The sequence below is a fragment of the Myxocyprinus asiaticus genome, chromosome 8 (assembly GCF_019703515.2).
Source record: "Myxocyprinus asiaticus isolate MX2 ecotype Aquarium Trade chromosome 8, UBuf_Myxa_2, whole genome shotgun sequence".
Taxonomy (NCBI): domain Eukaryota; kingdom Metazoa; phylum Chordata; class Actinopteri; order Cypriniformes; family Catostomidae; genus Myxocyprinus; species Myxocyprinus asiaticus.
The window spans coordinates 4,334,028-4,361,181 of record NC_059351.1 but is presented as its reverse complement, the minus strand read 5'-3'; the positions used below and the strand labels follow the sequence as shown (position 1 = coordinate 4,361,181).

The 27,154-nt window shown below is 38.8% G+C and overlaps 1 protein-coding gene across 1 annotated transcript in view; it reads right to left on the bottom strand.

Moving 5' to 3' along the window:
• Positions 1 to 2,069: 2,069 nt before the first annotated feature.
• LOC127444490 (WD repeat-containing protein 19-like) overlaps positions 2,070 to 27,154 on the bottom strand; it is a 46,146-nt gene continuing 21,061 nt past the window's right edge. The window contains exons 18-40 of the mRNA XM_051703861.1: positions 25,763 to 25,912; positions 25,494 to 25,641; positions 24,171 to 24,378; positions 18,169 to 18,328; positions 17,966 to 18,076; positions 17,621 to 17,730; positions 17,399 to 17,456; positions 16,888 to 17,034; positions 16,719 to 16,801; positions 14,141 to 14,224; positions 13,666 to 13,812; positions 12,249 to 12,373; positions 11,963 to 12,072; positions 11,576 to 11,644; positions 10,318 to 10,395; positions 7,994 to 8,090; positions 7,761 to 7,885; positions 6,362 to 6,443; positions 6,036 to 6,186; positions 5,124 to 5,247; positions 4,758 to 4,834; positions 3,172 to 3,316; positions 2,070 to 2,817 (exon numbers count right to left, since the gene is read on the bottom strand). Coding sequence (XP_051559821.1) covers positions 3,202 to 3,316; positions 4,758 to 4,834; positions 5,124 to 5,247; positions 6,036 to 6,186; positions 6,362 to 6,443; positions 7,761 to 7,885; positions 7,994 to 8,090; positions 10,318 to 10,395; positions 11,576 to 11,644; positions 11,963 to 12,072; positions 12,249 to 12,373; positions 13,666 to 13,812; positions 14,141 to 14,224; positions 16,719 to 16,801; positions 16,888 to 17,034; positions 17,399 to 17,456; positions 17,621 to 17,730; positions 17,966 to 18,076; positions 18,169 to 18,328; positions 24,171 to 24,378; positions 25,494 to 25,641; positions 25,763 to 25,912 — 2,559 coding nt within the window. The 3' untranslated portion in view covers positions 2,070 to 2,817; positions 3,172 to 3,201. The remainder of the gene's footprint in view (positions 2,818 to 3,171; positions 3,317 to 4,757; positions 4,835 to 5,123; positions 5,248 to 6,035; positions 6,187 to 6,361; positions 6,444 to 7,760; positions 7,886 to 7,993; positions 8,091 to 10,317; positions 10,396 to 11,575; positions 11,645 to 11,962; positions 12,073 to 12,248; positions 12,374 to 13,665; positions 13,813 to 14,140; positions 14,225 to 16,718; positions 16,802 to 16,887; positions 17,035 to 17,398; positions 17,457 to 17,620; positions 17,731 to 17,965; positions 18,077 to 18,168; positions 18,329 to 24,170; positions 24,379 to 25,493; positions 25,642 to 25,762; positions 25,913 to 27,154) is intronic.

Here is a 27,154-nt window from a genome sequence, read left to right as displayed (position 1 = left end):
AAAGACACGCAGCCTTACCTCATGAAGAAAGTACACCGATGATTTCAGTGTTCTCCGCATATACACGTGTCTATCACTGTATGCATATCCACTCCTGGTTCAGTTTCAGTGTATGTGAGTGATGGATTCTGCATGGATGCACCTGTCCCGCTGCAGGGAGGCTGCTGTGCTCTCGCGTGCTGAAGCGCTGTCCCGCACCGGCGTCACTTGTTCCGACTGGATTCAGGTTACGAAAGCAATTTATATACTGAGGTACAATATGAATGGGTTTGAATGCATAAGTGGTGCATGTCCTGTAAAATGAACAGTACAATTTTAAGCTGTTAAACCTACAATAGAATGATGGTGAAAACATCTGAAGTGAGAACAGCAAATTAATAAAGTTTTAAGTGGTCAGCTCTGCCTCACTTGTCCTCTGTGTCACACTAAATTACAGCCCCTCTCTCTTAAAGCCCACAGAACTAAATGAGGGCATGGGATGGGCTCTTTGAGTGTGTGTGTAGGAAATGGCAGAAAAGATAAATGATCCTATGTGAGAATGGGAGGGAGAATGAGAAAGATTCACATGCACATAATGAAAAGGGTCCAAAGAATAGTATGAATCATATCTGCTCAGTATGTCATTTTATACATGAAGCAGTCATTGCATGTGAAACTTGTGACGTAAGAGTCAGATAAAGAGACACAGGGCCACTGGGAAATAAAACAAGCATGCTTCAGAATTTTGTGAAGCCATTCAGCTCACAGTGTGGCATGACGCCAGGGGACACACACACACACACACACACACACACACACACACACACACACACAAAACATCTTGAGGCTGTCGTGTATGAACCACAAACTTTCCTCAGCATATCAGAAACAATTGCTGCAACACGTCATGCACTGCTGGTCCTCTAAACACGCTCGGTCAAATTTGACCACTATAAATGAAGAATGCAGCTCAATGAATGAACGCCATGTCCGAAGACAAAGCAAGGGCACATATTGTTAATTCACATTGTAATATGTCATCAATATTATACAATGTTATCCCGAGAGGCTCGACCTGATTTTAACTTCTTGTTTTCACTTGAACATCTCCAAAATCTCTACCATTTCTAAAAATAACATAGAAAAGGCTGCCACACCAAGGACATAAGAACACCTTAGCTACACAAGTGGACCAATTAATTAGTAACGCATGTTAACTCGTATATTTCATACTGAACATAAAGTACATACATCCCAGTGAAAACACAAAACAGTTTCAGTTGTGTTCCTTGGTTTGGGAACATATTACAAAAATCCAAACAAATCAGGCCTCATTTTACCCAGTAATAACAATTTAAAATCCAGATCATTTTAATACATTAAAACTTTTTAAACAAAAGTTGTTTGCACTTAATTTCAAAAGCAGTGAAGATACACTTTAAAATATACAGCCCCCAACTCTAAATTTTAGTTCTGTTTGTAATAAAATGTAATCAATAAAATAGTTCACCCAAAAATGAAAATTCTCTCATCCTCATGCCATCCCAGATGTGTATGAGTTTCTTTCATCTGCTGAACACAAATGAAGATTTTTAGAAGAATATTTCAGCTCTGTAGGTCCATACAATGCAAGTGAATGGTGACCAGACATTTGTAGCTCCGAAAATCACATGAAGGAAACCTAAAAGTAATCCATATGACTCCAGTGGTTAAAGCTATGTCTTCAGAAGCAATATAATAGGTATGTGTGAGAAACAGATACAAATTAAAATCCTTTTGTTTACTCTAAATCTCCACTTTCACTTTCACATCTGAAAGTCACATATGGCCCCTGTTTATTTCCACTTTTGCATCTGAAAGTGAAGGTTAAAGTGGAGATTTAGGGTAAAAAAAAAAGGACTTAAATATTGTTCTGTTTCTCACCCACACCTATCATATCACTTCTGAAAACATGGATTTATACACTGGAGACATATTAATTACTTTTATGTTTCCTTTAAGTGATTTTTGGAGCTACAAAAGGTCTGATCACCATTCACTTGCATTGTATGGACCTATATAGCTGAGATATTCTTCTAAAAATCTTCTTTTGTGTTCTGCTCAAGAAAGAAAGTCATACACATCTGGGATGGCATGAGGCGGGTGAGTAAATGATGAAAGAATTTCCATTTTGGGTGAACTATCCCTTTAACGGCCGACATGCAACTGGAACAGAGAGTCCAGCTCAATATTAATGCCAGCACTTGGGTGGTTAGATTAACTGTCTTTCTCCTATCATTAGCTTACACTGCAGTGTTGAACTCTTGTGACAAAGCTACAGAACAGCAGTACAAACCATTCAAATAATTACATTAAGGGTGTATTGTGTCATTTCTGAAAACATAATTGCAAAAACAATGACTGTTTTCAAACAATCCACTCTTGTCAATGTTGTCAATGTTCGGACAAACATGTAGTCCCACCCCAAACTCACACCACTGGTTGTGCCAATGTTGTTATTTTGCTCAAACAAACTAGATTACACACTTCAGCTTCAAAACAACTCTTTAAAGAAAAGGTTTAGAGTAACTCTACAGGTATACAGTATTGTACATAAAGATATTTTTACAATGTAAAAAGGATACGTTTTAGGATCAATATATCATAGATTCATACAATTGAAAAGCAAACTGCTGCAATATTGGTGCATATAAAAATAGATTTATATTTTCATTAAAGGAATGTCAGGCCTGACTTGAAATGTTAAAGTACTGATCCCCCTTCTCAAACTTCTGTAATGAATCACCATCACACACCATCAGATTTCATCAAATTCAAGAGCATCAAATGTCTGTGTATCTGAAAACAAGAGACATAAAAGACATTCATTTTGGAACATTCTATATCAAAGCAATAAAATATGAGAGGCAATTTTATATTATGTACAGTAAAGTATATACATATTGGCTATGTGCTATGGTGTTTCCACTGATATGTAAACAAAAACAGAAAGTGTTCTTACTCTGTGTGTGCTGTGCATTGATTTATGCAGTAGCTAGATGAACAGGTGTTTTGCATCACAGCTGTTACTATATCATGTACTTTAGCACAGCTGGAACGCTGTACACACCAACCAGTATCCAGGATCAGATCTCACCTTTTTATTATTAATTTGACTCTGTGAAAGAGAAAGAAGCACAGATGTTTCATTACCCTTTCATTTGTCCATTCTTGCTCTCTGTCTCAGCGCTCAAGTTGGTCCTGTTGTAGATATCTGGAGCAGTCGGACACCTTCTTAACCTCACTGACGTTTAAACTCTCAGAGCACATGGGGCACACTGATTCGGTCTCTAACAGCCTGAAACAAACACATACAAATATAGAAAATCAAAGGATGGATGGAGAGATGGATGGATAGCAGTGTCAAAAATGTACTTTTTTTATTATTATTTTTAAATGGATAGTTCACCCAAAAATGAAAATTCTCTCATCATTTACTCATTTCAATTACATCAAATCATTTAATTAAGATTTTAGAAGAATATTTCAGCTCTGTATGTAGGTCCTTACTATGCAAAGTGAATGGTGACCAAAACTTTGAAGCTTCAAAACGCACAGAAAGACAGCATAAAATAATCCATACAACTCCAGTGGTTAAATCCATATCTTCAGAAGTGATATGAGAGGTGTGGGTCATCCACTTTCAGAGTGTAACAGAATGTGAAAGTGAAAGTGGAGATTTATAGTAAAAAATAATTAAATATTGATCTGTTTCTCACCCACACCTATCATATCGCTTCTGAAGACATGGATTAAACCACTGGAGTCATTTATTTGGTTTTCAGAGATTCAAAGTTCTGGTCACCATTCACTTGTATTGCATGGACATACAGCGCTGAGATTTTCTTCTAAAAATCTTAATTTGTGTTCTGTAGAAGAAAGAAAGTCATACACATCTGGGATGGCATGAGGGTGAGTAAATGATGAGAGAATTTTCATTTTTGGTGAACTGTCCCTTTAAGAAGCAATACATGAGGGCATTTATTTCAGCCACATAACAGTGTGCCCATTTATGTTGAATACTTAAATAGAATCAGTTAATTAAAATCTTTTCAATTCGAACAATTTTCAATCTTAACAATTATGGCTATTTATTTGATTATAAAATCAAACCAATATCAACTACAAAAGTAGCTGTAAATAATGCACAAGATATAGCACAAAAAACTCTCTGCTGGAATACATTTTAAATCATTAGTTGGTCCCAACTTAAGATTTCACAGCTTTCTACTGTCTACAATAAGAGTAGACTTTGCAGTTTCGATGTCCTAATGCTTTCATCCTAATTTTGAACAGCATATCTTTTGCTTTATAATTTAAAATGACTAAACTATTTAGTTAGAAAACTATTTTCTAAATATATTTAGCTTGAAAAGAGTCCTTGTGCTGTCTTTCTTAAAAATAAATGCCACATAGTTTGATATTTTGGTACATATTGCACATTTACTTTCTATAATGACATTCATACATTGTTAAGTAAGGCTAAATTATCCAAATACTTTTTGTGTCATACTGTATAAACAATATATGAATTTTCAATAACATAAATGTTGTTTAAATAAAAGAGAAAAATGTGAATGCTTACTACTTTCGTAATGCATTTTTTCCACTATATTTAAAATATTTTACATTTAATTTTAAAGTGGCTGGTTCATTTCTGACCCCGGTTAATAGGAAGGTGGGATTAAATGGGTGGACAGCTGAATGCATGGATAAGCAGACGGATGAATGGGACTTACTGTGTGAACTGCGAGCAGAGAGCAGGGAAATCACAGTGTGGGCAGACACACCAGTCTTCCTTGACCAAGTGACGACCCTGCAAAGGATGACACACACATCAATCAGACAGACTGAGTAAACTGTACATGTCTGTGTATACACACTAAGAGGTCAAGTCAAGATTATTGTCATTATTCTCATTAGAGTCAAAAGTGAGCTGAGAATGAAATATAGCACCTAGAGATGTAGTTTTAATTGGGCCTGGTATTCAGGCAGAGGAAGAGGCGCTCTGTGGAACTGAAGCTGCAGGCTGTTTCCACTGAGCAAGAACTGCTTGTGTTCACTCGGTGCAGTGATGCGGTGTATTAAGTTGTTTCAGTACTCACTGTTGCGATACAGTAGGGAAGATTGTTTTTGCAGCCGGGACAGAGCAGCTCACAGTCAGGAAGGCTGAAGCCACAGTAGGGACAGGGTGAACTTTCCTCCTCGACCTCAGAGGTATCTGGTCGACTGAAAAACAGAGCTTTGGGGTAACTGATTGGTTGAGTCTGAAAAAAACAAACTGTAGTAGTAAAGGCACTTTATACATTTCCCTCAAAGCAGTTTTTAGATCAAAGAACCCCCTCACCCCACCTCCACTGTAATTCTCACCTTGTGTACAAATGACAGTGCGTCTTACTCGTGGGTGATATTTCACCCTTGCTGAGCTTCGATGATAATTAAATTCCAACATACAAGTGCAAATTACTTTGGTTTTGTTAAACGTACCATTTGGGTTGAATTTCTAAATAATATTTCCGTTAAGAGGGGTTTGCTTCATCATTTACTAATAAACAGGTGCTGTAGGACTGTTTGTGTGTGTGTGTATCAAGTGCACATGTTTTTGTATATTGAACAGTGACAGCAGATGGTGCTCTTGAACACAATCCTGTTCTGACGGGTCTTTATGAATCATACCTAACAGAAGCCGTTGGCGTGTCTACTTAAATAACTGTGTTTAAAAAAAGGAATGGTGTTTTCATTGCATATACTGTACTGTAATTTCATTAACTGCATATACTGTAACATACATTTTGACAGCCCTAATAAAATACACCTCACATAAAAAAAAAAACTGTTTACAAAAAAGTTTACAAAATGTCTCCATTTAATACAAGACACTGATTAACCTGTTTATAATTGGTTAGAATGATAAACTAATGGACAAGACTGATTTTTTATGTTTTATTTTAGGAAATTATTATAGGAAAAATGGACAGGAAGAATAAGGAAGGGGGAAGAGAGACTGAGTGTCTTACCGAACCATGGCCTCAATCTTCTTCTTATATTTGACATCAATCTTGTTACGATATTCTGGTCTCATCAGCATAGAGGCAAAACCGAAGGCAGAGTTCCTCAGACCAGCACGATGACATTCAATAACTGCTGAAGTGAGGATGGGAACAATGTCTGTAGGCCATAAACACACACACACACACACACACACACACACACACACACACACACACACACACACAGAAAGAGAGAGAGAGATTTATGCTGCTTTAAAGGAGGATCTGGCAGCTATAACGGCTCTGAGTATAGGAGTGTGTGTGTGTGTGTGTGTGTGTTAAGAGAGGCTCACGGGACGGAAATTTGCTGATGTTGTTGGACACACGGATAAGCATTCGTGCTCCCTTTAAATGATCTCCTCTCTTAACATGGATCTGAAAAAACAAACACAAAAAAAACCACTATCTGCACTGAAATAAATTTCCAGCAAAAAAAATATCTGACATTCACAGATGCATCCTCTGTCCCTTGCATGTTTGGTTACTCAGTTTTCCTCATTAAAAAATGTGCATAAATTTACAACAGCCTACTTAGGACACTTAACCCTAAAAAGGTTTCTGTATCATGGGGGATACAAACATTTAAAGGGATAGTTCACCCCAAAATAAAATTCTCTCATCATTTACTCACCATCATGCCATCTTAGATGTGTGTGACTTTCTGTCTTCTGCTGAACACAAACAAAAATATTTTAAAGAATATTACAGCTCTGTTGGTCCACACAATGCAAGTGAATGGTGACCAAAACTTTGAAGGCCCAAAAGGCAGTATAAAGGTAATCCATAAGACTCCAGTGGTTAAATCCATGTCTTCTGAAACGATATTATAGGTGTGGGTGAGAAACATATTAATATTTAAGTCCTTTTTTAACTGTAAATCTACACTTTCACATTCAGCCACCTACTGATCAGGGCTGGTCAAAGGTGGAGATTGGTAGTAAAAAAAAGGACTTAAATATTGATCTATTTCTCACCCACACCTATCATATCTCTTCAGAAGACATTCAACCACCAGAGTCATATGGATTACTTTTATGTTGTATTTATGTGCTTTTTAGAGCTTCAAAGTTCTGAACACCATTCACTTGTATTGTATGGACCTAAAGAGCTGAAATATTCTTCTAAAAATCTTAATTTGTGTTCTGCAGAAGAAAGAAAGTCATACACATCTGGGATGGCATGAGGGTGAGTAAATGATGAGAGAAATTTCATCTTTTGGTGAACTATTCCTTTAAGAGGCTGGGGAGAGGAGCAATGAGTGAGTATTTTTGTGAAAAATATTGAAAAGGGGTTCCCTGCAAATACTGAGGACATGTGACTTTGTATATAAAGTCTGGCATCAACTCAAAATCTTTATCTAAAAGTAAAAAGGCAGCATATTTTGAGAAGGCAGCTGAGAGAAGCATACGCTCCTATCTTTTCAATGTTATTTTCACGATTTCTACAAGGTATAAAATTGTAAATAAAAGCCATATTTTAGAAAAAGAGATTTATAAATTTTTAAATGTATCTTAGATGAATTTTTGAGGGCCACTACAAAAAAACAAAAAAACAAATAAGAAATATAAATAAAAATGAATGTTGTTTAAATAAATGGTAATAAATCGAAATAAAATATTTTGGAATAACTAAATACGGTCAAGTGTATATTACCTCATACTGCATGCCTATATGTGTAAAAGCGCTTCCTACCTTCACCAGTATGTAGCTGTGAAGGATCATCAGGTTCGTGGCCATCTCTGCTGGGATCTTAATCTGCTGTGTTTGAAGCTCAGAGTACATGCTGAACAAAACATCATGGGCATTTCTGTAGTTTCCTACAACACAAAATCCACAAATACATATAAGTCCATGGACTACATGTATACACAAACATCAATTATATGGCTGAACGAATGAAAAGGACTGAAAAGCTAAAATCAGACCAGCAGACTGCTCCTCTCTGGCGATTATAATAGCAGTTCTCGCTGCCTCTCTGTACTGTTTGAGAGCCATGTACAACCGGAACAGGTATTTTGCATCCTAGAAGAGAGCAGAAGCAACACATATTATCTAGTGCCGTGGTTCTCTACTTGTACTGGTCTGTTCTGGTCAAAAATAGCAGGGCAAAAACAATGCTAAATGCAAATGCCAACTTAGACATGTTTTATAACATGCTCTCATTCTTTAAATTCATGAACAAAACTATGCAAGGTATAAAAATACCCATTTTTGGCAGCTGAGAGCATGACACAACTGAAATTCATGATTTCAAAATATTTACAATGTTGTCAATTGTCCTATTCAGCCTATATTATCTTAATAATTTTGGATATTGTTGGGCATATGCAGTGCAATGTTTGATTTTAGGGACATTATTGTTTACTTCTATTCAATAAATCATTTTAGTACTGCGTTGGGTCTTCACTCGATGTCCAGTGTAGAATTGGGGATCTGAAGCAAAACCAGTTGAGAACCACTGATCTACTTAATGCTATTTTCTCTATTAACACAATGCTGTTACTACAGTATATACCAGTGTCATCAAATACTGAGACATTGATATAGACCACCCAACGTCTATGCAAATGATTTGCTCTGAATCAAACCATTTCCAGCAATAACAAAAACACAAACACACAGAGTCAAAAAATGCTGAAGCTCTTGTTAAGTTTCATCATATGAAGCAATAAAGCAGATGAACTCTACTGAAAACATACACACAGACACACACAGAGCGCAGGTTGCTTCTGTAGGGTCATCACAAGAAGTATGAACAGATTCAATGAGCTACTCACGGCAAGAGACTACATACACGCAGTGAAACGCAAGAGAGAGGGATGAAGAGAGGATGAGTGAGAGATGATAAAAGGAACCAACCAGAGAATGGGAGCAACAAAAAAATGAAGGTACAGAAATGTACATAATTCCAAGTACTCAACAGATATGTTTCTGCATGTTTCAAAAGAGAACACTCATTTACAAAAAAAAAGCTGATACTATTTTTATTCGCATTTTGAAATTGCGCATAAGAAATCATGAATGGAAACGCTTGATATGCGAATAAACTTCCTAAATTCGCTTAAAATTTAATGCGCTATAGGAGGAGGTGGATTTTCTCGAGTTTCACACTAGTTAAAATGCGCTTTAAGGTGATGGAAACGGTTTATTCTCAAAACAATGATGTGTTTTGACCATTCGTGCATGTGTTATGAGTGTGTGATAGCTTGATGTGACTAACCCACCGAAAGGTCCGACCTTGGCACACAATACTTTGAACATAGCGCTTGTCATTCGGAAGAGTTTAACCCACAGCTGGTCGATAAAGTGGATCCTCACAATCCGCCAGAACAGTTTTGAGAGCGTGCGCTCCCATGCGGAGACTGGCGGTGTGTGGGCATCGCAGCTTTTTCAGCCCAGATTATATCAGATATTACACTTATTCTGCGGTGTCTTGTGGATGCATTTAATAAAATGAGATACTTGCTCCAGTCTTGCAAATAAAACTGTCCCCAAAGAAGGAAGAGGTCATTCAGCTGCTCCATCATGACGAGGCGGCTCCCTCATGATAATGCGCATTATGTAGTAGATGGAAACGCACAACAATTCGTATTTTCTTAAGTATAATTTTAAAATTTTTGGGATGGAAATCCAGCAACTGATAAAGTAATAGGTGATATTTGAGTTTACTAGAGCCTATAGATAATCCACACATAGCTACTGATTTAATAATGCAATCTTTAAAGGGTCATGTTCAGTGCTTAATTGGAAAATTATGAAGTAATGAGTGGCTTATTGCTTTCACATAGTGTTACCATACAGTGGTGGTGAGTTTCCAGGTGACAAATTCCGCACTGATCATATAAAACATTTTTTTATGATAACAAAATGTATATAAAAAAACATATTTCCCCCTTTTTTTCCTATGTTAAGTTGTTGAAGACTTAGGCATCGAATAGTTGTCATAGATGTGAAATATTGTAAATACATTAACAAGGGTTAGTGACATCAGAAGCATGAAGATTTTTGAAGAAGACAATTTTGCGCTTTAGTTTCAATAAAGGGTTTCTTTGGCCAAGGGAGAGAAGTTATTGTAGAATTGAAAGATTATGTGTGTTTATATGGTAGATTAAACTCTTCAATTACAAAAGATCAAGGAAAATTGGATTCTTTCACAATGACGCAAGAATCACATTTTCCTTGATCTTTCCACCTAATGTTTCACATCTACAGCTCTCTGCTAGTAAGATCTGGATTATATTTTCATTACCTTTGGCATTCCATCACTTTCTCCCATCAGGTAATCAATAAGTTGATTGGTTAGAGCTTCATCCTTTGCCTCCCCTACCTGTTAAGTAGACAGTCGTAAAAAAAAAAAAAAAAGAAATCATCTCCATATCTCTATAATCATCATCATCTCTGTAACAATTCTTTTCAACAATTATTGCTACAATAGAAATAATCATTTTCATGTTATGAACAAGATAACTATTACAATCAATACAGTCTTGTAAAAAAAAAAAAAAAAAAGTGCTTAAAAGTGAATTCTGGCATCAAAACTTTATAAAATGAAGTTTGAAAAAAGAATAAAAAAAATGTTTCTGGTGTTATTTCTTTCAAAACTTCCCGCAGAATAGAAAAAATAAGCTCTACTATTATCATGTTCCAATATCAACCAATGGCGACAATTACAATTAATGAAAAATATGTTCACCCAAAAATGAAAATTCTCTCATCATTTACTCACCCTCATGCCATCCCAGATGTGTATGACTTTCTTTCTTCTGCTGAACACAAATGAAGATTTTTAGAAGAATATTTCAGCTCTGTTGGTCCATTCAATTCAAGTGATTGGTGAACAAAACTTTGACGCTTTAAAAAGCACATAAAGTCATCATAAAAGTAATCCACAGGACTCCAGTGGTAAAATCCATGTCTTCAGAAGAGATATGTTAAGTGTGGGTGAGAAACAGATCAATATGCAAGTCCTTTTTCACTATAAATCTCCACTTTCACTTTCAAATTCTTCTTTTGTTTTTGGTGATTTATATTCTTTGTGCATATCATCACCTACTGGGCAGGGAGGATGATTTATAGTAAAAAAAGGACTTAAATATTGATCTGTTTCTCACCCACACCTATCATATCGCTTCTGAAGACATGGATTAAACAACTGGAGTCATTGATTACTTCTATGATGCCTTTATGTGCATTTTGGAGCATCAAAATGTTGGTCACCATTCACTTGCATTGTATGGACCTACAGAGCTGAGATATTCTTCTAAAAATCTTCATTTGTGTTCAGTTGAAGAAAGAAAGTCATACACATCTGGGATGGCATGAGGGTGAGTAAATTATGAGAGAATTTTCATTTTTGGGTGAACTATCCCTTTAAAATCACTATTACTCACTGATTACAGTCACCAATATTGTACATCCCTATTTTTAATAAATGAGGTCTAATAATGACAATAAAGAGCATAAAAGTGTAATTAAGAGTGAATCAATTGCTCTGTGGCTGTACTCACTGTCTCAATGGCCATCTCTATTGCCAAACTGTCATCCGAGCTAGGGCATTTCAAAAAGTGCTTCAGTGCCTGTGTGTGGACAGACAGATACAGAGAGAGAGAGAGAGAGAGAGAGAGAGAGAGAGAGAGAGAGAGAGCGAAACAAAAATCTATTAATAAGCATTTAATGACAGAAATAATTAGCACAGTCAGTTGGGTAAAGAATCCCCTCAGCAGATAATGAGCAAAGAGAGAGGGGCAACCAAGTGTGACGAAAAGTGAAAGACAGAGAGAGCGCACTCAGGCATGAGAGGGAAAGAGAGACTCATGTATTTTAAAAGCGCTTCCTGCTAGCAGTTGACGCATCACGTATTTTGTAAAAAAACAGCACACACAGAGGCCTCGTACCCTGCTGTACTGGCCACACTTCTGAAAGAACTTCCCAGCCTGAAGATGATTCTTCTCTCCCTCAAAATACAGTGCTATACTCTGGTAATCCTCGATTGTTGCCTCTGAACCTGGACACATGAACAAGGATACACAACTGTATCAAAATATCATGACCATGGTGCAGAAAAATGCTAGAAAATCGAAGATCAACATATTCATTTCTTGTATAGAATGAATTAGCATTTTGTAACTTGTCCGGACAGATATATTGTTCTGATTTTTTTCAAAAATGTGATGATCTCACCAATGATGTCAGCATAAATCTCCATCTGCCCATGCTGCTGGGCGAGCTGAAAAGCTTCGTCACTGCAGCGCGACAAAACCAGGAACTGGATCGCTGAGCCATAATCACTCAAACGCAGGAAAAACCTTCAGTCACAGAACACAGAAAAAATTTGGAAGAGAAAAAATGTGACAGTACAGAAATAAAACAAATATCATGAAATATGAGATCAAATATTGTGTAAAAAGTAACACTGTCCAACAGCAACATCAGCGGATAAAGTTTCAGAGGGAGGCAGCATCTCTTTTACCTCCCTAAAGGCCTTAGCACACCAAACGCAAATTCTCGGAGGGATTTCTGACCACGGTTAACATTTTGAATTGAAACAATGGATTCCTATGAAGACAATCACACCTGGAGCGAACATTCGCCCGTCTTTTTCTTTACGGCGAATGTTGATGAAATGCCCTGACCAATAAAATATATGCTTATGATCACATGATAGGCTCAAGTTTCTCATTGAGGTCCTCAAGCATGGCATGAGGAATGTGAGAGGGGTAATGGCAAAATAAAGGCAAACAGTCACCTGAAAGAATGCAGTGCCTCTACTTAGCTGTGGTCGGTTGACCACACTGTAAATGGGATGATGCCTGAAAACAGTACTATTTTTGAACCAGCTGGCAAATCTGCATGAACTGGTCAAACTGGTTGAAATGGACAGGCTAATTATAAAGTAAAGAGCTCCCCCTTGGATATCGCAATGTTCGGTCACATCCAAATGAGAACAGGTCATGAATGAAATGATAATCTGTGAGTAAGCCAGTTTTTAGCGAGCACACAGCTCAGTTAAATAAAAGGTGCACCTCTGTGCCTGTGACCTTCATGACACCTACGGTGTTTACCGAGCAATTGCTGACTAAGGATCCAAAAAAAAGGTCACTATAAATAATTGGCAATCAACAAGCAGCAGTAACAAATTCTAGCTACACAAAATATGCTTGTTGGAGTTTTATTGCAGTAATGATATGTTTTAAAGGTATAAACTTGACAGCGCCATGGGGCATTGATATGACTTGATTTTAATAATAAGTGACATGTATTATAATATTTATATATATATATATATATATATATATATATATATATATATATATATATATATATATATATATATAGTTATAGTATAGTATAGTATAGTATAGCATATACCAGTAGTATTTAAGCATTGATAGTAGGTGTAAGGTAAAATCATATTCCATATCATCCGAGAAACTGTGTAAACATCAAGTGTACCTGGAACATGAACATATATAGGAATAAAATAAATAAATAAATAAATAACAGAATGAAAGAAAGACTTTGTCTCCACATTTCAGAAGTCCCCTACATCCCACTGGCTAACATTTTTTTAAAATAAGTGCAGTCACCCTTTACTGACCTGGCCACCATCTTGGCTCCTTCGATGGACTGAGTTTCTCGTACGATACGGACAGCCTCCTCAGGGTTATTAAGATGCTCCAGTAGTATACGAATTACACTATCCCAGTCTCGTGCACTTTCATAGGCCATTGCTGCTTCTTTATATCTACACACACACACACACACACACACACACACACACACACACACACACATGCACGCACACACATGCACGCACACACACGCACACGCACGCAAGCACACGCACACGCACGCAAGCACACACACGCACAGAGTTTGGAATGTGGATGGCAATTCAGGGCATGATAGACAGCGGATGACCTGTCATAGATGTTTCCAAGCTGCTTTTATTAAAAACTTGATGGAGTCTTAATGGTGGTTTTAAGGTGGTGTTAGTTCTGTCAATCCATAATATAAATTGGGTGTTTTCGATAAGATGGAAGTGTTTGTATTTGTATTGTTTTGATACATACTTGCCATCAGCCTCCTTTGCCTTAGCATACTGTAGGTGAATCTTCGGGGAGGTCACATGGGGCAGGAGCTCACCTACCTTTGCCCTGACATTAGGAGGTTAGAGGTAAATGTTGAGTTAAAAATCCCAGTTTTATTTTAGGGGTGCACGATATGAAGGAAAAATGCAATATGCGATAAGTAGTTGGATAATGCGATATTCGATATGCGTTGCGATAATTCTATGATGACGTCATCGGAGCATGCAGAACATTGGAACCCCCACCACCCAAATATACTGAAGTTTATTGGGAGAATAAAAGAACTTAAATCCCATAGATCACAATCAAAGATGTCTTTGGTTTGGCATATAGACTGTGTATAATATACTGTTTTACCATTAGCTGCACATCCACAAATGTGACGCTGTGACTTGACACTTGAAACCCTCCTCCCCTGATGTCAGTGACGCCCTGCCCTGCCCTTTTGATCAGCCACCCCTCCTTGACCCCTGACAAGTGTGGGCAGGAGAGAGAAGGGGCACAGTCACTTTTTTTCCCAGTTAGCAGCACAGGATGGGGCACACCTGAACTCAATTATGAGCCTCATCACCGCTGCCTTTAAAAACCGAGCAGGCCTATCCTCTGGAGTCCAGTCTCTTCATGCTGGCATCCTTACAGGTCCAGGAACAGAGCGGGGAGGGTCTGGCCTGAGTTAGATGCATCGCAGGACCGGCACCTCGGACCCCAGATGCGAATTAGGTGCGACGCTGGGGACAGGACCATGCGTCACGGCCCACAGGACAGTATGCTGGGCAGCTCTTCCCCTCACATGCTGCAGCCAAGGGAAGTCGATCCGCTTGGAAGGAGCCACCAACCCTCGTGCCCAAGACCAAGTAGTGAAGCTCGTTGCAGCCGCCGGACCCTGCACATTATACCTGGATCTTCCCCTGTCATCATCACCTATCCTCCACATAAACATGGGGGAAACCATTCAACGAGAGGACACTTTATTCCCCCTTTTCGGTGTTTATTATTTTAAATAAATGCCTCCCCGAGGCCTGAGGCCACACCCACTGTGTTTGTCTCTTGCTCACCCAACTACAGTGGTGGAGAATGCGGGCACCTTTGTAGGCAGAGACGGCACAGTTGGGCAACAACGACGACATTACGCGCCCTCTCGCTCGCCGGTCTGCTGGTGAACCCAGAGGGGGATGGAGAGTTCACGGGGATGGCCTCCCAACTGCCAAAAGAGTAAGTGTTGCATTTATATTTGCCATTTACCCTGTGGTTGGTTGAGGCTGTCATCTTATCAACCCGTGTTTCTCTGTCCCTACCCTAGTGCGGGCAAGAGGGACAGATGGCCCATAGAGGTATCCCTGACATGACCACTCCAACCGAATAAAGCCTAGTGAAGGATGTAGCAGTCCCGTGGGAGTGGCTACAATGGAGGCATCTCCGGCTCCAGACCCCAGAAAAGGAGGGGAGTGAGAGGAGATGCAACAGGGTGATGCTTGGGGGGTGACAAGACAACCTTCTCCCCTGATGTCAGCAACGCCCCACCCTTTGGGTCACCTGCCCTTCCTAGGCTACCGACGGGAGTGGGCAGGAGAGAGGAGGGGCACAGTGACTTTCATTCCCTTTTGGCAGCACCTGAATGCAATAATGAGCCTCATCGCCGCTGCCTTTAAAAACTGAGCACGCCTCTTCTTGGGAGACTTCTCTTCATGCTGGCGTCCTCGCAGGTCCAGGAACGGAGCAGATCCCCGTACCCCGGCGCAAATTAGATGCAATGCTGGGGACTGGAGCATGTGTCGTGGCTAACAGGACAGGACGACGGGCTGCTATTCCCCTCACACGCTGCGGACCAGGGAAGCCTAGCAGCTTGGAAGAATCCGCCACGCCTTGCGCCCCGGACCAAGGAGCTGAAGCTCGTCGTAGTTGCTGGACCCCGCCCATTATACCTGGACCTTACCCTGTCCTCACCACCTATCCTGCACATAACCCCCATTCACCACGAGGATGCCAGATTCCCTTTGTTTTGGACACTTTCCCCTTTGGACACTTTATTCCCCCTTTCCGATGTTTATTATTTTAAATAAATGCCTCTCCGAGGCCTGACACCACACCCACTGTGCCCGTCTCTTGCTCACCTGCCACAGACGCAAATGAGAAACAATATTTTAGTCTCAGCTTTCAAATTGTCAATTTTATTAAAGAATTCAATAATAAATGTTGTGCCACTGCCAATTTACATGTAATCGCCCAATCTGTTATTGTTGAAAGGACATGGGGAAAATGAATGGGGAATTTCTTGTGCTTTAAATCTGCACCTATACACACTGCACGCACATACACCTTGTGACAATTGAGTGCCCAGTCTATTGTCGGCAATCTGCGTCACCATAAATGTTACTTTTTAAAGTATTATCTATTTACTTATTACTATTTAAAGTACTGTATATAGATATTCATATTGCAATATGTACATTTGCGATATTTCAAAAATGCAATATATCGTGCAGCCCTACTTTGTTTCTATGGCTCATAGCGCACATGTATACTCTTGTTTAATGTTTACTGAGGTGTTAAGCTTTATTACCAGTTTTTGCAGCGTATGTAGACAGAGGCAGCTTTGTCATAGTACTGGCCTTTCTCATACAGCTGAGCTGCTTCTGAATATTGCTGCACATAAAAAGAAAATATGAAAACACGCAGTGTACTACTCTCTAGCAGAGGTAAATGAGTTCATCACACATAAATGCACATACCTTCATGCTCTCCAGAATGGCTCCACAGTCTTTCTTCAGAGATTTGCTGGGGTGTTTGATGGCCTGGTTGGCTCCTCTGCGGATGTCACCCATACGAATGGACATACGAGCCACTCCTGCCAGGCAGTTCTCATCATGATCCTGGAACTACACATACAGGACCTATCGTCTATGGGCTTAACGCGTGCTATGGTGGCTCATGTTAGAGGCAAAAAGCTTTAAATAAAAACTATTGTATGGCATCATTTAGCTTGGAATATAGCGAACAAGTCACATGGACTACTTTTATTGTACTTATATGGTGCTTTGCTTCTATCTTTTTGGGTGCTTACCCCTGGCCACTATATGCTTTCACTGTATGGAAAAGAGCAGCATGAATATTTCTCCTTTTGAGTGCCAAGAATAAAGAAAGTTATACTGGTTTGGAATGACATGAGTGTGATGATCATTTTCATTTTGGGGTGAACAATTCATTTACAATTACTGATCATCATCACAAACACACACTCACCTTGTTGTTTCCTGTTAAGCCTTTCTCGTAGTGAGCCAGTGCATTCACATAATCTCCACTAGAGGGCACCACAACAAAATAATACATTACCAACAAAAAGCAATAATACCTGCTTAACCTACCAGAGAACTCTAGCATAGAAAGCAAGTCCTTCAAGTACAGTAAAATTTGCATAAGCATGCAAATATAATTGACTAATGTAAAGAAATGCAGTTGACTCACACAAACTCTAGCTGTATGGCATATTCTTTAGAAATGAATGGGATCTCATCAGGGTCTAGTCTTTTAGCCAGCTGCAACGCACTGTCCCAGTGTTGCAGGTCCCTTCTCATCTATACACACACAACAGCACAACTGTTACGAGCCACAGCTTAGACCTGGGAAGTCTAAAAGCTCATAGATTTGGATGCATACAGGTGAATCTCACGAAGAAATGTCCAGGTCACAGTTTCAATCTTTAATCTGCTTTAAATCTCTGTAAACCTCTCTTTTTTTGTGTAGGATGAAATGTGACCTGGACATCATTCATACAAGAACTCTCTGAATGTGCGTTGGTCCCCATTTCACCTCCAGGGCTGCCATAGGATAGGAAGATGTAAGATACAGGTCCTGAGCTCGGTTGTAGTCATTGCAGAACATGGCCAAATGTCCAGCTAACAAATTCTGATCCTCTATTCCCTACAGACACAGTTGAGATAAAACACTTTAGTATGTGAAAGAGTCAAAACTTCTCCAGTACTCCAAAAACACACAATGACTTGTGATCTCACCTTGATATCCTCTAGGGACATGACCATGCCAACGTTTCCCATCATGCGGTATACCCTGATGGCCAGCTCCACCTCCATGTGGTGCAGACATGCTCTGCCCAGCTCACCCCACGCCTCTGCATTGTTCAGAGCTTTACATATATCCCAAGCATCAGAGAACCTGTACAAACGTCAGGGGCAGAAATTAACTTTTTTGTTATTAGTTGAGTTTTAGAGACAACTTTTAACTTTATGAGGACAAATGGTTTGGTAAAACTTTACAATAAGGTTTTATTTGTTAGCAATTGTTAACAACATTAGTTAACATGAACTAATGATGAACAATACTTTTACAGGATTTATAAAATCTTGGTTAATGCTAATATCAACATATAGATCATTTCAAGGACTATTCATCGGTTTGAGGAAGTGATGTCTTCATTCCTTGAACATTTCCTGCTAATTGTCGAACTCATTCAAGACAACAGCACTTCATTCATAGTGACTTTAACACAATTAACGGTACTATCGTTAACACGATTGTCATAAAATGTCTTTATTTAAAATGTGGACCATGTTGTTCAGTGGCTGGATGCTCCTTGGATACCTGGAAATAACAGAAATTAAAGTGCTTAGAGTGCCGAAAGAGCAACCACAAATGGATGCATGAACCACTGCAGTGAAGCGAGACAGCTGGATATGTGCAGTACTAACAACTATAGTGCACGTCTTATCTCTGGTTACGTACGACATTTATGCCAACTAATTGTAAAAAACAAGCCTAAGTGCCTTTAGATCGCTCCCATTATAATGAATGAAGCTGTGCAAGTCTTTTACTATTACATTTTGTCATTTTGCAGACGCTTTTATTCAAAACGACACACAAATGAGGAACATAAGCAATTTGTCACACAAAACTCAACAATATCTGCAGTAATGAACTATTAAGTTCTCAGAGTGACTAAAGTAGTATTGAAGCTAGCGCAGAAGAAAAAGAAATGAAAAATATTTGTATATTTTAACTAAAAAAATAAATCCTTACCTTGTCCGCAGGTCACACAGACAGCTTCATTGATTATAATAGAAGCGATCTATTATTTCTGATGTTTCTGCTGAGGAAATAATTATGAGCATCTAAACTATGGTACAATTTCATCGCCTGTCCCACGTAGACGCTCAGTATCAACAAGTCTGGATCAGTCACTTCAGGTAAATGTATGACGTTATCTGAGAAAATATGTTAACTCAGAGTCTTATTTAAAGGATCCGGTGCTCCCAGGCCAGTAGCGTTCTAATTCCTTTGTTATTGTTTACATCCTTGAAATAGTCTATACAAATACATTTTTTAAATCAAAAGTCGTATTTGTTAACATGCACTATAAACTAACATGAACGAAAAATGAACGATTGCATTTATATTAACTAACATGGCAGAATTGTATAAATGCATTAAAAAATATATATTGTTCATTGTTTGCTCATGATAACTAATGGATGAACTAATGTTAACAAATGGAACCTTATTGTAAAGTGTTACCAAATAGAATGTCATCTACGTCAGATACTTCAACTGAATCCGATAAATGTTAATAAATGAATAAATGTTAATAAATTCTCAATCTAAACTAATATTACTGCTGTTACCAATAAAATCAACAACAAATATGAAAGTAGCTGTAAGTAATGCACAAAAACGTAACAAGACAATAAACACTCTGTGGCCAGGGTCTAATGTGAGAGAGTTTGCGAAACTATAACAGAATATCTATTCAGTGTTTCATAACAGATTACAGTTGAAGTCAGAAGTTTACATACACTTAGGTTGAAGTCATTAAATCTAATTTTTTAACCACTCCACAGATTTAATATTAGCAAACTATAGTTTTGGCAAGTCATTTAGGACATCTACAGTTGTGCTCAAAAGTTTGCATACCCTGGCAGAAATTGTGAAATTTTGGCATTGATTTTGAAAATATGATTGATCATGCAAAAAACAGTCTTTTATTTAAGGATAGTGATCATATGAAGCCATTTATTATCACATAGTTGTTTGGCTCCTTTTTAAAACATAATGATAACAGAAATCACCCAAATGGCCCTGATCAAAAGTTTACATACCCTTGAATGTTTGGCCTTGTTACAGACACACAAGGTGACACACAAAGGTTTAAATGGCAATTAAAGGTTAATTTCCCACACCTGTGGCTTTTTAAATTGCAATTAGTGTCTGTGTATAAATAGTCAATGAGTTTGTTAGCTCTCACGTGGATGCACTGAGCAGGCTAGATACTGAACCATGGGGAGCAGAAAAGAACTGTCAAAAGACCTGCGTAACAAGGTAATGGAACTTTATAAAGATGGAAAAGGATATAAAAAGATATCCAAAGCCTTGAAAATGCCAGTCAGTACTGTTCAATCACCTGTTGAAATAAGTGGAAAATTTTGGGATCTCTTGATACCAAGCCAAGGTCAGGTAGACCAAGAAAGATTCAGCCACAACTGCCAGAAGAATTGTTCAGGATACAAAGAAAAACCCACAGGTAACCTCAGGAGAAATACAGGTTACTCTGGAAAAAGACGGTGGGTTGTTTCAAGGAGCACAATACGACGATACTTGAACAAAAATGAGCTGCATGGTCGAGTTGCCAGAAAGAAGCCTTTACTGCGCCAATGCCACAAAAAAGCCTGGTTACAATATGCCCGACAACACCTTGACACGCCTCACAGCTTCTGGCACACTGAAATTTGGAGTGACGAGACTGAAATAGAGCTTTATGGTCACAACCATAAGCGCTATGTTTGGAGAGGGGTCAACAAGGCCTATAGTGAAAAGAATACCATCCCCACTGTGAAGCATGTTGGTGGCTCACTGATGTTTTGGGGGTGTGTGAGCTCTAAAGGCATGGGGAATCTTGTGAAAATTGATGGCAAAATGAATGCAGCATGTTATCAGAAAATACTGGCAGACAATTTGCATTCTTCTGCATGAAAGCTGCGCATGGGACACTCTTGGACTTTCCAGCACGACAATGACCCTAAGCACAAGGCCATGATGACCCTCCAGTGGTTACAGCAGAGAAAGGTGAAGGTTCTGGAGTGGCCATCACAGTCTCCTCACCTTAATATCATTGAGCCACTCTGGGGAGATCTCAAACGTGCAGTTCATGCAAGACGACCAAAGACTTTGCATGACCTGGAGGCATTTTGCCAAGACGAATGGGCAGCTATACCACCTGCAAGAATTTGGGGCCTCATAGACAACTATTACAAAAGACTGCACGCTGTCATTGATGCTAAAGGGGGCAATACACAGTATTAAGAACTAAGGGAATGCAGACTTTTGAACGGGTCATTTCATTTTTTTCTTTGTTGCCATGTTTTGTTTTATGATTGTGCCATTCTGTTATAACCTACAGTTGAATATGAATCCCATAAGAAATAAAAGAAATGTGTTTTGCCTGCTCACACATGCTTTATTTAAAAATGGTACATATATTACCAATTCTCAACTGTACGTTGCCCATGACATGAGTAATTTTTCCAACAATTGTTTACAGACAGATGGTTTCACTTTTAATTTACTACATCACAATTCCAGTGGGTCAGAAGTTTACAAACACTAAGTCAACTGTGCCCTTAAGCAGCTTGGAAAATTTCAGAAAATTATGTTAAGCCTTTAGACAATTAGCTTCTAATAAGAGGTGTACTGAAATGGAGGTGTATCTGTGGATGTATTTTAAGGCCTACCTTCAAACTCAGTGCCTCTTTGCTTGACATCATGGGAAAATCAAAAGAAATCAGCCATGACCTCAGAAAAAAAATAGTGGACCTCCACAAGTCTGGTTCATCCTTGGGATCAATTACCAAATGCCTGAAGATACCACGTTCATCTGTACAAACAATAGTATTCAAGTATAAACAACATAGGACCACACAGCCATCATACCGCTCAGGAAGGAGACGAATTCTGTTTCCTAGAGATGAATATAGTTTGGTGCAAAAAGTGCAAACCAATCCCAGAACAACAGTAAAGAACCTTGTGAAGAAGCTGGAAGAAACAGGTAGACAAGTATCTATATCCACAGTAAAACAAGTCCTATATCGATATAACCTGAAAGGCTGCTCAGCAAGGAAGGAGCCAGACTACAATATGCAAGCACACATGGGGACAAAGGTCTTACTTTTTGGAGAAATATCCTCTGGTCTGATGAAACAAAATTTTAACTGTTTGGCTATAATGACCATCATTATGTTTGGAGGAAACAGGGTGAGGCTTGCAAGCCGAAGAACACCATCCCAACCATGAAGCATGGGGGTGGCAGCATCATGTTGTGGGGGTGCTTTGCTGCAGGAGGGACTGGTGCAATTCACAAAATAGATAACATCATGAGGAAGGAAAATTATGTGGATATAATGAAGCTACATCTCAAGACATCAGCCATGAAGTTAAAGCTCGGTCGCAAATGGGTCTTCCAAATGGACAATGACCCCAAGCATACCTCCAAAGTTGTGGCAAAATGGCTTAAGGACAACAAAGTCAAGGTATTGGAGTGGCCATCACAAAGCCCTGAATCCGATAGAAAATTTGTGGGCAGAACTGAAAAAGCATGTGCGAGCAAGGAGGCCTACAAACCGGACTCAGTTACACCAGTTCTGTCTGGAGGAATGGGCCAAAATTCCAGCAACTTATTGTGAGAAGCTTGTGGAAGGCTACCCAAAACATTTGACCCAAGTTAAACAATTTAAAGGTAATGCTACCAAATACTAACAAAGTGTATGTAAACTTCTGACCCACTGGGAATGTGATGAAAGAAATAAAAGCTGAAATAAATAATTCTCTCTACTATTATTCTGACATTTCACATTCTAAAAATAAAGTAGTGATCCTAACTGACCTAAGATAGGGAATTTTTTCTACAATTAAATGTTAGGAATTGTGAAAAACTGAGTTTAATTGTATTTGGCTAAGGTGTATGTAAACTTCTGACTTCAACTGTAAAAAAAAATCAGAAATGAAGTTTGGTGCCATTTTTGGACCCCACATTTTAAATATACACCGATCAGCCACAACATTAAAACCACCTGCCTAATATTGTGTAGGTCCCCCTTGTGCCACCAAAACAGCACCAACCCGCATCTCAGAATAGCATTCGGAGATTATATTCTTCTCACCACAATTGTAAAAAGCGGTTATCTGAGTTACCATAGACTTTGTCAGTTCGAACCAGTCTGGCCATTCTCTGTTGACCTCTCTAATCAACAAGGCATTTCCATCCACAGAACTGCCGCTCACTGGATGTTTTTTGTTTTTGGCAATATTCTGAGTACATTCTAGTGACTGTTGTGTGTGAAAATCCCAGGAGATCAGCAGTTACAGAATTACTCAAACTAGACTGTCTGGCACCAACAATCATGCCACCAACAATTAATTTTTATCCCCTTTTCTCCCAATTTGGAATGCCCAAGTCCCATTACTTAGTAGGTCCTCGTGGTGGCGCGGTTACTCACCTCAATCCGGGTGGCAGAGGACAAGTCTCAGTTGCCTCCGCTTCTGAGACCGTCAATCCGCTCATCTTATCACATGGCCCGCTGTGCATGACAACGCGGAGACTCCGCATGTGGAGGCTCATGCTACTCTCCGTGATCCATGCTCAACTTACCACACGCCCCATAGAGAGCGAGAACCGCTAATCGCGACCACGAGGAGGTTACCCCATGTGACTCTACCCTCCCTAGCAACCGGGCCAATTTGGTTGCTTAGGAGACCTGGCTGGAGTCACTCAGCACGCTCTGGATTCAAACTCGCGACTCCAGGGGTGGTAGTCAGCGTCAATACTTGCTGAGCTACCCAGGCCCCTTAGGCAAGTGGTTTTAATGTTGTGGCTGATTGGTGAATGTGGCATGAGAATGTCACGCCCTGGTTAATTTCTGACCCTGAAACACCCCCCCCCACCCACACACACACACACACACACACACACACACACACACCTAATTTAGCATAAAATAACCTGTGCAAATACCTTTTGAGCATGATGGCCTGCTGCAGTAAAGGCTGGAGTTTTTCTTTGCTGGTGTCACTGTGTGGGTTGTTGAGGAAGGCATGTGTGTTCAAAACCACACTGTTAATTTTCCCACTCTGGGTCTGACATGTCAACTCCCCATTGTACAACAGCAAGGGCTTATGGGAAAAAGGCAACTTGGTGGCACCAACAAGAATCACTTTAGAGCCTTGACACAGACACACACACACACACAAATAAACTAAAACTCAGTAACAGTGAAGTCTGTTTCATTACCCAACTAAAATCCATCCATCACATTAAAGGAATATTACAGGTTCAATACAAGTTAAGCTCAATTGACTGCATTTGTGCCATAATGTTGATTAAGTTCAAATGAATTTCAACTCCTTTTCTTAAAAAAAGCAAAAATTAAGTTACAGTGAGACACTTACAATGGAAGTGAATTGGGGCCAATTTTTGAATGTTAAAACATGCACAGTTTCACAAGTATTGCCACAAGACGATGTGTGCAAACATGATTTTAATGTGATAAAATCACTTAAAAACCTTTTCTGTGTAGAGTTATTGCCAATATTACAACTTCGTTACCATGATGATGTAATGTCAACAAACCCTAAAACAACTGTAAAAATGACAATTTAAACAAATTTACAGCTCAAATAATACATGAGTTTTAACAGAAGAATTAATGTAAGTGCTTTTATAAAATTAAAAGCATCACATTTCTGTGTTTAAACCCTCCAAAAACTGGCCCCATTCACTTTCACTGTAAGTGCCTCAATGTAACCTCGATTTTTGCTTTTTTTTAAAGGAGGAGTGAGTCAACATTCATTTTTGTGGTAATCAACAAATGCTGTAGATTGAGCTTAACTTGTATTGAACCCGGAACATTCTTATAATGATTAGTGTTGGGAATCGAGAACAGGTTCTTATAACAAACTGCTTCAATATTTAAACATCTGAATGATTTACATGATGTTCAGTTGCAATAAATGTTCTGCCAATGTGGGAATCAACAATCAATTTTTTATTTAATGTTTGATTTCATTGATTCTAGTGATTAAATAGACATGCTACACATGTCTCACAGAAAAACGAAATCATTAAGTATGGGTTTAAGATTGAAGTTATCTCATGATGTGATAACAAGCTTGTTTTTTCCACTGTCCATTTTTCCTTTCTCAAAATTACTAAAAGAATCTTTAACCAAACCATTAAGAAAACATAATCATCGTCAAATTGCAATCTGAACCAGAATCCTTAAATTCTGTACAATTCCCATCCTGACTGATGATAAAACATTCTGCTAATTTAGTTTACCCTGTATGGTTTCTTTGTGGAAGGCATATGTGTAGACTTTGTCCTCTTCATACGCTGCAAACACACCCTTGTTGGTGATCCAATTTTCCCACAATATCCCTTTAATGGCAGGAGAAAAGTCTGGGATCTCAAACAGCGAATCATTCACCTACAGGAAAACAGACTTGCTTTCACTTGATTTCAAATGCTGATATCAGCAGTGTAAATAGAGTATCATTTTTTAATTAGTGCTGATCAATAAACGTTGAAACGTGTGTGTTTCTGTGTACCGGGCAGTATAGGAAGCCATCACTCTTTTCATCAATAAAGACGAGACGTGTTCCATTGGGGTCGGGAAAGACTTTGCGTATGCCCACTGTGTGACGATACTCATTCACACTCTGCCAGTCCTCAAAATAGAAACACTGAATCAACCCAGTCTACAGAAAAGAGTGAGAGAGAGAGATGTTTAACAATTTGATATTTTTTATTCTATTCTGAGTGATTTTTAAAAACTGAACCTTCAGAGGTGATTGTAACTGACTATTTATCAGTAAATGATGGAGAAAGGTAATTTATTATTGATCTGGCTTTACAGATTTGCTTTGAACTCAAGAGTATGCATTTTCAGTTTCTGTGCAGTTTGAGAAATATAAGAATCTATTGTTTTTTTGCACAAGTGAGATGAGCAAAGAGAACAGTACTTTTGCATAAATTGACTATGTGTGTCATCCACATAAATCACTAATGCCTAATATTTAGTTTTTAGAACTACAGTAACTACGTTAATGCTTTAACTGTGTAACAATAACAGCACATGTTCTTTATGGGTGCCGCGCAGTGATATATAAAGTAGCTAGGTGAACAGGTGTTTCGCATTATAGCTCTTCCTATTACACAACTGGAACTGGGTTTTGGCCATTTAAGAATTAGAACTATCAGTTTTGTAATATGAGATTAAAGGAATAGTTCCCCCCAAAATTTAACTTCTCTCATCATTTCCTCACCCTCACACAATCCCAGATTCATATGAATTTCTTTCTTAAGCAGAACACAAATGAAGATTTTTAGAAGAATATCTCAGCTCTATTGGTCCATACAATGCAAGTGAATGGGTGCCAAAAGTTTTAAGCTCCAGAAATCACACAAGTCAGCATAAAAGTAATCCATATGACTCCCAGTGGTTAAATCAATGTCTCCAGAAGTGATTTGATAGGTGTGAGTGAGAAACAGGTCAATATTTAAGTCCATTTTTCCTATAAATTCTCCTCCCTGCTCAGTCAATCTCCACTTTAACTTTCACTTTCTCATTCTTCTTCCTGTGTTTTTTTGTGATTTACATTTTTCATGCATACGCCCCCTACTAAGACTACTCTGAGAAGATTAACAAAAAGCTCTCAGCCAACAACTCATCTTCAGCATGGAAATGCCTCCAGGAATGTACAGAATACAAAAGAAGCTGACCAACTTTCACCTGTGTTTACAGAGATTTTCAACCAGTCACTGGACCTTTCCACTGTTCCTGCCTGTCTTAAAACTTCAGCTATCATCCCAGTTACCAAAAAGCCAAGAATAACAAACCTGAATGGCTACAGACCTGTTGCTTTAACCTCAGTTGTCATGAAGATGCTTGAACAGCTTGTGTTGGCTCACCTCAAACCCATCACCGATCCACTACTGGA